Source organism: Hypomesus transpacificus, chromosome 7, assembly GCF_021917145.1.
Source record: "Hypomesus transpacificus isolate Combined female chromosome 7, fHypTra1, whole genome shotgun sequence".
Lineage (NCBI taxonomy): Eukaryota > Metazoa > Chordata > Actinopteri > Osmeriformes > Osmeridae > Hypomesus > Hypomesus transpacificus.
Window position 1 is genome coordinate 8289208 of NC_061066.1, and position 10294 is coordinate 8299501.

The 10294-nt window shown below is 46.1% G+C and overlaps 1 protein-coding gene across 1 annotated transcript; it reads left to right on the top strand.

The window, feature by feature from the left end:
* Positions 1–3212: 3212 nt before the first annotated feature.
* snd1 (staphylococcal nuclease and tudor domain containing 1) lies at positions 3213–7332 on the top strand. The gene is made up of 4 exons (XM_047022903.1): positions 3213–3425; positions 6239–6388; positions 6611–6731; positions 7225–7332. Exons 1-4 carry the CDS (start codon positions 3348–3350, stop codon positions 7308–7310), a joined length of 435 nt encoding a protein of 144 aa, XP_046878859.1. The 5' UTR covers positions 3213–3347; the 3' UTR covers positions 7311–7332.
* Positions 7333–10294: the final 2962 nt, after the last annotated feature.

The following is a 10294-nucleotide window of genomic DNA, read 5'->3' on the forward strand; positions in this document are numbered from 1 at the left end:
GCCTTTTAGAGGAGTTGTTGAAACAAAAACATAATTAATAGGAAGGTAAGAAGAAGACGGTTTCATATCCATACAGTGTATATAATTGGAAAGAAGCTGAGCATGTTTTGAGGTAAGTACATTGCCTTAATAGAAAGTGCCTCACCTTTCAGTTATGGTAAGAGCCTGGAGAGATTCGAAATAACAGTTCATACAGGACACTGAAAGGAATCACGCGCGACTGCACAAATATATAGCCCTACGCGGACTTTTAGATGACGTGGGGGTCTGATATGATGTGTCAATATTGTCTCCAAGTCCAGCGTTGAGACAGACTAAATGCTCTGTCTATATCAACCCTAGGACTGGATGCGTGTAGATGTTAAAGGTCTGCAAAGACTGTGACGTTTGTAGTTGCGTCTTTAGACACATCTAAAGATATTTAGATCAATATGAAAGCTAATTTTCCAAGACAAATTTTAAATCTGTCTCTCATGATTATCGAGGTCATAATAGAGGTAAAAACCCCTCGAGTGTGCCCAATTCCTTTTTTCACTTGTTTAATTTAAGAAAGCCCATTCTATAACCCAGAAAAACAGGCCATGAAATCAAAGGAATAACTTCATCCTTTTTCTAAGTTTAATTTTTTGCGCAAAATTGCCAACTTCTAAATTAACATCCTTACAGCTGCTATATTGGGCCTTACTTTAATTGCAGTAAAGCACATTTGAGATTGAATTTCATTCTGATGGTTCTACATTCGTCCTACCCTAAATGCAAAACACAGCTCCCGGTCACGTGACTTGAGCATCCTTTCAAGTTAAGTGTTCTAGATTAGTCATATTGAACCTCCTTTTTCAAAACAAACATTTGAAATCTGTCCCTATGTCGACTGCCATATGGTAAAGTGCTTTTGATAAATCATAAATCCATCATCCAAGTCTCTTTTATTACATTTTCTTTCAAGCATGAACAAATAGACTCGGATACGTCAATGAGGGACCAATTGGGACTTCATTTATAAAATAGAAAAGCAAAAAAAACTCCCAGATGTCCTCTGACCAGTCAGCAGATAAAATGCGTTGTAAACGTTTCAAAGGAAATATTTGACGAGCAAATATTAGCCAATGTGAAACCACACAAGCCTCGTCTTTTGGCCTGTTTAATGACTAATTGGACATCATTAGCTAGGTCCACACAGATCGAAGTGCCACCGAAATAAAGTGCGGATTTTAAAATGCCATATGGTCCAAATTATACATTAACCTCAGGTTAGTGAAAGATAATATTTTATTTTCTGTACAGTCTGCTTTGTATATGGAGGATAAACAACTCGGACACCAAAGTCTCCTTGCCAACCGACAGAAAAGACAAAAACAGTATTTATTTATTACTGCACTGAGTTCATGTGGCGATTGACTTAGAGTATTTTATTGCAAATTTTGTGTGTGCAAATTCAGGTAAATAGAACAGTCACACCGTGGGGACTGAGATGGTTAAACTCTTTTGGCGCGTAATGTACTTGGAGTTCACCATAAGCGTTGGCCAGCATTATCTGTTTCTAGATTTAAAAAGAAATACATACACACTGCAATTCTATTATAAATCGCATTGGATTTCATCTCCACAATCTTTAGATCTCCTTCTCAGAGTCGTAAAGTGTAGAGAAATGTCAGTTTTTAAACCGCGTAAAAGGAGACCATAAACCTATCCAGAGCGCACCAAATTCATCACGCGCAGTAGGCCTACCCTCAGATAGTACCCACTTACATTGTAGAACGGTGCGTCACAACGCAGTAATCGTTGAAACGCTCATACATTTTGAGAGGGGAGATGGAATTTCGGTAAAGTAGTATTATAATACTTTTACTAGGTCACGCCTTGCCTAGTTCCCTATGACCTTAACAACGCATTGGCAGCTCTATGCAGTTGTTAAGTGAAAGAGGAATGGTTTGCTATTAGCGCTTCGCGGCGACCCCATTCCGTAGGTCAAATGCAATACCTTTTCGTGTCATTTTAATGCCCACTTCTTAATCAGATCTTATGACTGAATATATTCTTTGACATTTGTTTTTACGTACGATTTTTAAATTGTTACATTACCTTTAATGCATTACACATTGAACTACATCACTGATCTTTTACTTTGTAAATACATAGGCTACAAGTTGTATCAAGTAGGCTATGTTTCCATTTCAGTTGCCAAAATCAGTTAGACGAGTACATGGGAAAGTTCCAATAGATCGGATCCTATAATGGTTCTTAACAGGTGCAACATAATAGGAGTCGAGCACAACAATGACTGAATAATTGTAAACTGAAGTCTAAAAACGTCGTCCTTCTAGAGTTTTCTGCTGTTCGTGCATTAGAATGTTGATGTCTTCTTTCACGGATATGCGCATAGACTTGGGCGCATAAAATGGATTGCAACTACATACTTAATAGCTTATCTTTGCCACGACACACACATGAATAGCATAGATCAGCCTATATAAGGAACTCAAATTCCATGAACTTTAAGAGTATAAGGGTGAGTAAGGGTATTGATTGAAATGGATCTTAAAAGCATTTTTAGGAATTGGTGGAGTTTGCTATGACTGTGGATTTTTTTATGTCATTATTTTGACCTTGACAGCCTTAAACATATTGCATTTCTTCCTGACTCATAGGTCTATGCTATAACATGAAACTCACATTCCATGGCCCTTTTATGAGTTTTAAATACATTTTGCTTCTACTTGCTTAATTTCACATTCATTCCACAGCACCACTGCCACTCCACCTATTTGTATCAAAAAATTTAAAGATTAAACAAAAGGCATATCAGAACAGTCACACACACAGTAACAAACCGGAGAAATTACCCACATGTTTAATACATACACATTTTCTAAATTGTCATTGCCAGAAATTCTTATCAAAGTGTAATCATGCTACAAACAGGCTGCAGGATAACCCTAACGATTATGTTTCAAAGTTGTTGGACGGTTTGGTTCAGTGTGTGCCTGCTGTTTACTATAAACGTGCAACCATGTGAACAGCATCTTTACTGAAATTTGTCCGGGAGAAAATCTTGTGAATGGTGTTCACCGCTGTTGGGGTTAATACTATGCTGACGTGTCGAACTTACTCTGCGCCGGAAGTTAACATTTCAACGTGCTTACGCGGCAGACGAGAGCTCCATTCACTTCAATGGCAAACGCGGAAAAGTAACGGTTTGACGTATGTATACATGGTACCGTGTGTTTCCGGTATAACGTGTGTGTTCAACGGTCTACAGTCCTTTCCTTTCCTTTCGGCGTTCAGTAGAACAGTCACTTAAGACCCCCGGCTCTTTCTCCCTAAACGGTGTATCTAAATCAGCGGACATGGCAACTTCTGTATCGGCTCAAGCTCAGGCTAATAACGCTTCGACCTCGCCACCGCAGAGAGGAATTGTCAAAATGGTAGGAACACATATGGATCCTGGTGTCTGGGACACGTTAGCAAGCTAGTTAGTTAGCAAGCCGCTTAGCCAGAGTCCGACAAAGCAGTCTGTATCCAAACAAGTAATAATTAAATTTCTCTTGACATGTCATGTGTCCAGGGCTGTATTCTTTCAACGTATGGGTGGATTATGTTATTGCTGTCTGAGCGGCTTTTTATTTAGAATAGTGATCAACTACTTGTGCTAACCGCCTACAGCAGTTTGAGATTAGCCAGCTAACTTGCATGTCATAAAGCTAATTTACTTTTTGTTTCCTTCATTGATTCCCTATTATATACGACATTGATGGATGGCTAGCTAGCTGGTGACAAAACACTTAATGATGACCCGAACGTTATTTTGAAAGAAGTGACAGGAATGTTTGCTAGCAAAAGCTTGTTCCTGCCACATATGGTACATTTATGACATGGTATAGACAATAACATCCAAGCTATCTACCTTGTCATTTGTGTTCAAAGTTCGGGGCTCCCTTTAGAAGGTAGTTCGTATTAAGTTGGACGTCGAACAACTAGCTAGTTGCCCAACTACTGGTTGAGGTATTCGCCTGTTGCCAAGTTAAGCTCATGTTAGCTTTTAGCTCAGCAAGCCACCTCTTGTACTTCAGAATACTTGGCTAGCTTGCATTTGTAAATAAAACAGCGCTGCGATTAAACAATGAAGCAAAATGTCTGTACTGGACATCTATCTTTATAGTTTGTGAAAAATCTTGAGCTGTTAATCGGAACGTGGAGATCGTGAGGATGTAGAATGTTTGCATGCGCTGCTATGAAAACTACCTCGAGAAACTGACACGTAGTTCCTCAGCTCCCCATGTGAAACTCGTAGACTACCTTATGGTTCCAGCTATACCGCGGCCCAAAGTAATCCTCGGGACAACACTGTCTCATTCTAACTTGACATGTTTTCCCCGGCAAATGTCGTTAGTTAAGGCTTTCATTTGATCCATTTAAATCGCAGACTTTTATTGTATGATTTTTAGTATATATATAAGTAGCCAGGCATGCTAGTTGCTAGCACATCCTTTTATTTTTTTTATCTGCACATTAACTTACGTTAGTGATATAGCCAACGTTGGCCTCTATCAGTTTGTGGAGTTTCAATTTGACTGAAATCATTAAAGACTAACATTACCTAATTCACTCGTTATGCCTAATCTCATCGATCGAAGGCTAATCGTCAGTGTAGTAGTCATGACTACGACCGAGCGGCAATTTAACAAAATAAGTGAGCTGTAGGAGTTTGATCTAATCACTGTGATATTTGCGTTTGGATGTCCGCATTATCTCTTGTGGCTGTGCCAGAGAAGACAAAGACACGGATTACTTGTTGTCACTTTGGGAATAGCGAGCATGTAAGGAGGATGAGCTTGCACACAAGGGAAGGCTATTTATGGAACACATCTCAGAAGATGTTTTCAAGTGATCTTCCCTCTGAAGACTGTGTCATCAACACTGCACACTAAGCTATCACACACATCGAAAGCTTCTATGAGGATGATCATGTCTTATCTCTCTTATGTCGTATTCAGAGAGGTAGTTACTGTAGTCATCCAGTGTTCATAATCATAGATATCTAATCACAATCAAATGTGCTCATCACAGGAAGTGAGACAAGGATGCTGTGCGTGTATGTTGTGGAACACAGTAATCTGATTCTGCCGTGGGTCAGCATTAGTTTCACCTCTTGCTTGTGATGCTGTCAGGAGTGAGTCACTGGGACGATCTAGGAAACTGTGAGCCGAATCCTGGCTCTATCTAGTCAGACATCTTAAATCAACAAGACCCTGTGGTCCGCAGCCGTAGAGGGGCCACAGATAACGGAGGGGTTTGCTCAGATTCTGTAAATGCCTCGGTTGTCAAAGGCAAACCCAGGACAAGGCTATTTTATGTGTCCCCCCCCCCCCCCCCCCTTCTCATCTGCCTTTCATGTGAAAGACGTTCTGTGATTGGCTCTGACAAACCCAGGCGTATGTCAACACTGTTGATTGGGTGAGACGGTTAAAGTTTATTACTGTTGGGCTGGGTCTGCGCCTGTCCGAACGCCTGTCACCAAACCTCCTAGCATCATCGTGATTTTAGCTCCAGGTGGTTGTTAAACTCTCTCTCCAATCAGCAGATTGCCAACACTCATAAACCCAGAACTCAACTGAACGTAGTCTGATAATGAAGAGACGGACTGAAACACTTCATCTCTCTTTTAGGACAATCGTCTGGAGGCCTCTGTCTCCTGCAGCTAGAAGTGGCTTGTGGCATTAGCAAGTTCTTTGTTCCCCCCGGTTCTTAGACTAGAGCCTTAGACTAGAGCCGCTATCAGGAACCCACTGTTGAGCATTAAGAGAGATTGTTTACTTCCCCAAGGACCAGGAGACAGAACCTGTTAAAAATGGCCGAGTGATTGTTTTCAGTCCTGTGGTGCTGACCCTGTGTGTGGTGCTGACCCTGTGTGTGGTGCTGACCCTGTGTGTGGTGCTGACCCTGTGTGTGTGGTGCTGACCCTGTGTGTGTGTGGTGCTGACCCTGTGTGTGTGTGGTGCTGACCCTGTGTGTGTGTGGTGCTGACCCTGTGTGTGTGTGGTGCTGACCCTGTGTGTGCGGTGCTGACCCTGTGTGTGTGTGGTGCTGACCCTGTGTGTGCGGTGCTGACCCTGTGTGTGTGCGGTGCTGACCCTGTGTGTGTGCGGTGCTGACCCTGTGTGTGTGGTGCTGACCCTGTGTGTGTGGTGCTGACCCTGTGTGTGGTGCTGACCCTGTGTGTGTGTGTGTGTGTGTGCAGGTCCTGTCAGGATGTGCCATCATCGTGCGGGGGCAGCCTCGGGGCGGGCCCCCCCCAGAGCGCCAGATCAACCTGAGCAACATCCGCACCGGGACCCTAGCCCGCAGAGCCGCTCAGAGCCAGCCGGACGCCAAGGACACCCCCGACGAGGTGTGTCTCTGTGTGTGTGTGTGTGTGTGTATTATTGTGAGTGTCTTAAAGGCAGTCATCAAATCTGTGATGTATAGAGAACCTGATTTCTCTAGTTTTGTACAGGTTAGTGGGGATGAAGTGAGCAATGCTAAGGATGTGGCGCCCCCTAGTGACACACAGTTGGCACCACCAACAGGTGAAAGTATCAACAGGTGGATGATGATTGCTCTTGCGTTACAGCCCTGGGCCTTCCAAGCCAGAGAGTTCCTGCGAAAGAAGCTGATTGGCAAAGAGGTGTGCTTCAGAGTTGCAAGCAACCCCAGCTCAGTCAGGGAGTACGGAAGTGTCTACCTGGGCAAAGGTAAGGACGAGGTGTCTGCCTGTCTACCTGTCTCTGTCTGCCTGTCTCTGTCTGTCTACCTGTCTCTGTCTGCCTGTCTCTGTCTGTCTGCCTGTCTGCCTGTCTGTGTCTGTCTTTCTCTGCCTGTCTCTGTCTGTCTGCCTGTCTCTGTCTGTCTGCCTGTCTCTGCCTGTCTGTCTGTCTGTCTGCCTGTCTGTGTCTGTCTTTCTCTGCCTGTCTCTGCCTGTCTCTGCCTGTCTCTGCCTGTCTCTGCCTGTCTGTCTATCTAACTGTCTGTCTCTGTCTGCCAGGCCCTAAAGTCACTGGCAGTTGAGCGGAATACTAGTGATAATAAAATAGATTTCCCCGGTTTAGAGATCTGATTGTAGATTGTCTGGCCGACTAAAACTGAACAGTTTGTTTTTCTTTTCTGCTCATACGTGTGGCTGATCTCCCTCCCTCCATCCCTCCCTCCTCCCTCCCTCCATTCCTCCCTCCATCCCTCCGCCTGCAGACACGACTGGAGAGAACATTGCGGAGACTCTGGTGAACGAAGGCCTGGCTACTGTCCGCAGGGATGGATTCAGAGGCAACAAGTAAGAGACGGACAGGCTACCACGGCAACACAGACCCAACGAGGGGAGGGGGGGGGCACTAATGCGTCTTTTGTAAACAATTCTAAAATGACGCTGTTGTTCTGTCCAGAGCGCTCTAGATCACTCTTAGAATGTTCTTAAGAAGCTCTTAGCGTTAAGAGATTCTTAACGAATCTGGGAAACGCAGCCATTGTCGGAAATGTTTACATCAGTTGCACAACTGATGTGCGATAAATGAGGGAATGTGGCAATGGTATAACATCTCAACCCTCCCCTCAATCCTCAAAACTCCCAAAACCCTCTCAGCTGTGACACATCGCCCCCTAGTGCACATGAAGGAGCATTACATGTAACACACGGTGGTGAAAAACATTTTATTTTTTCAGTAAAAACCGAGACTATGGCCCACTGTTGGGCTTAAACACCTATTTTCATCATTTCCACCTAATGGTGTGGAACAGCCTCTAATGGAAAAACCTGACGCTGCCATCATTCCCCCGGCTTCCCAAACGAGGACATGATCAGAGGGATGAACTGAAGCTGTTTTCGCCCGCTTCACAGAACCCAATACTCATCAAAGCCCTGCGATTGGCTGCGTTGAGCACTCCAATCAAGGGGTGATGATGATAGGTCCAGACATGGCTGGTTTTCAGGGGCCAGTCAGAGGGGCCAGTTCTCATGAGGGGAGCGACCAGGGGTAGAGAGGGGAGCGACCAGGGGTAGAGAGGGGAGCGACCAGGGGTAGAGAGGGGAGCGACCAGGGGTAGAGAGGGGAGCGACCAGGGGTAGAGAGGGGAGCGACCAGGGGTAGAGAGGGGAGCGACCAGGGGTAGAGAGGGGAGCGACCAGGGGTAGAGAGGGGAGCGACCAGGGGTAGAGAGGGGAGCGACCAGGGGTAGAGAGGGGAGCGACCAGGGGTAGAGAGGGGAGCGACCAGGGGTAGAGAGGGGAGCGACCAGGGGTAGAGAGGGGAGCGACCAGAGGTAGAGAGCTCCACACTCCAGGAGGGGGGTCTCCAGCCAGTACACACTGGGGGGCATGTTGGGGTCATGTTAGGCTGGGTTTGGGAAGGCAATATTAGGGCTGTGTCTGAGGCTGTGTCTGAGGCGAGGCTGTGTCTGAGGCGAGGCTGTGTCTGAGGCTGTGTCTGAGGCTGTGTCTGAGGCTGTGTCTGAGGCTGTGTCTGAGGCTGTGTCTGAGGCGAGGCTGTGTCGAGGCGAGGCTGTGTCGAGGCGAGGCTGTGTCGAGGCTGTGTCTGAGGCGAGGCTGTGTCGAGGCTGTGTCTGAGGCGAGGCTGTGTCTGAGGCGAGGCTGTGTCGAGGCTGTGTCTGAGGCGAGGCTGTGTCGTCATCTTGCTGCGATCGATGTTCAAACGTCTACTCTGGCTCCTTCCTCTGCTCTGACTGCCTTGGGTCTTTTCAGCTCGTCAGCTTTAGTCTGTAAACATCAGGGCCTAGCGAGGGGGGACTCAATATCTCACTTCCTGTTTGTGAGGGCCGTCTGTGTCGATCGACCGGTGCTTGCTGACTGTCCAATCACACTTGTCTCCGTTTTAGCGCCAGCTTACCTTGATTGTAGGGTTTTCACGACGCCCCTCTCCACTTTCTCCTGCTCCGCGCTGCAGCACTAAGTAGTTTCAACTGCCATCGACTTTTTTTAGCTCTGCGGTTTGTCCTAGAAAGTTCCAGAATTCCTGTGCAGTAAGCGAGAAACGGTTCAATTTCAATTGGGGTCTGTGTCTAAAATAAGTGCTAAGAGGATGGGGGGTTCTGAGTTTGGGCGTAGGTCCAACGGTACAATTAGGAACATGCTGTCTTCAGATCATTCTGGCTCCACTCCCAGTGTGTGTGTGTGTGTGTGTGTGTGTGTGTGTGTGTGTGTGTGTGTGTGTGTGTGTGTGTGTGTGTGTGTGTGTGTGTGTGTGTGTGTGTGTGTGTGTGTGTGTGTGTGTGTGTGTGTGTGTGTGTGTGTGTGTGTGTGTGTGGAGGGGTGGTGTGTGTGTTTTATTTTTATACTTGAATTCCACATTTTCACCTCTATAAAGTCCTCTCTCCCTGCCAGCCTGTAGATGTGAAAGGCTCAGTTTAGCCTGAGCCTGTTTCTTCTGAATGTGACTGTTTCCTCCTCTGTTCACACAAGCCCCGAACAAGTGCAGCCTTCTTCAGGCCTAAATCAACCATCAGACCCCCAATCTCTGTGAACACAGACTTGTTTAAACTCTTCATACGATGTTGAAACATGAAGAGAGGAATTGAGAAGTGAGACTCTCACATGAAAAAATGAACACTGGTCTTTTAAGATACAGTCTGTGTTTTTTTTTAATAATTCTTCCTCTTCCTTGAACCTGAGGATCTGAGCTGAGACCCAGAGCAGGCCAGGCTGCTACTGCCTGGGGGGTCCACACACGCCTCTCTTCACACAGCCTCTGTGGTGGCCAGTGTTACAGGCTGGGGTCACTAGGCCTCATACACACAGCGTGTGTGTGTGTGTGTGCGTGTGTGCATGTGCATCTTCAGATCTAATGTTGGAAAATGTGTACTTGTCGACTAGCTTTCCTTAGTGTTTGTGTGTATATTTCAATATCTGTACACAGAACTATTTGTGCCTAAGATGCTTGCACAGTACAAATGATGTAGATGAGACTGTGCTGTCCTCAGCGCAGAGCAGGCCAGACTGTGTGACTGTGTGACTGTGCTGTCCCCAAGCAGGCCAGACTGTGTGACTGTGTGACTGTGCTGTCCCCAAGCAGGCCAGACTGTGTGACTGTGTGACTGTGCTGTCCCCAAGCAGGCCAGACTGTGTGACTGTGTGACTGTGCTGTCCCCAAGCAGGCCAGACTGTGTGACTGTGTGACTGTGCTGTCCCCAAGCAGGCCAGACTGTGTGACTGTGTGACTGTGCTGTCCCCAAGCAGGCCAGACTGTGTGACTGTGTGACTGTGCTGTCCCCAAGCAGGCCAGACTGTGTGACTGTGTGTCTGTGCTGTCCC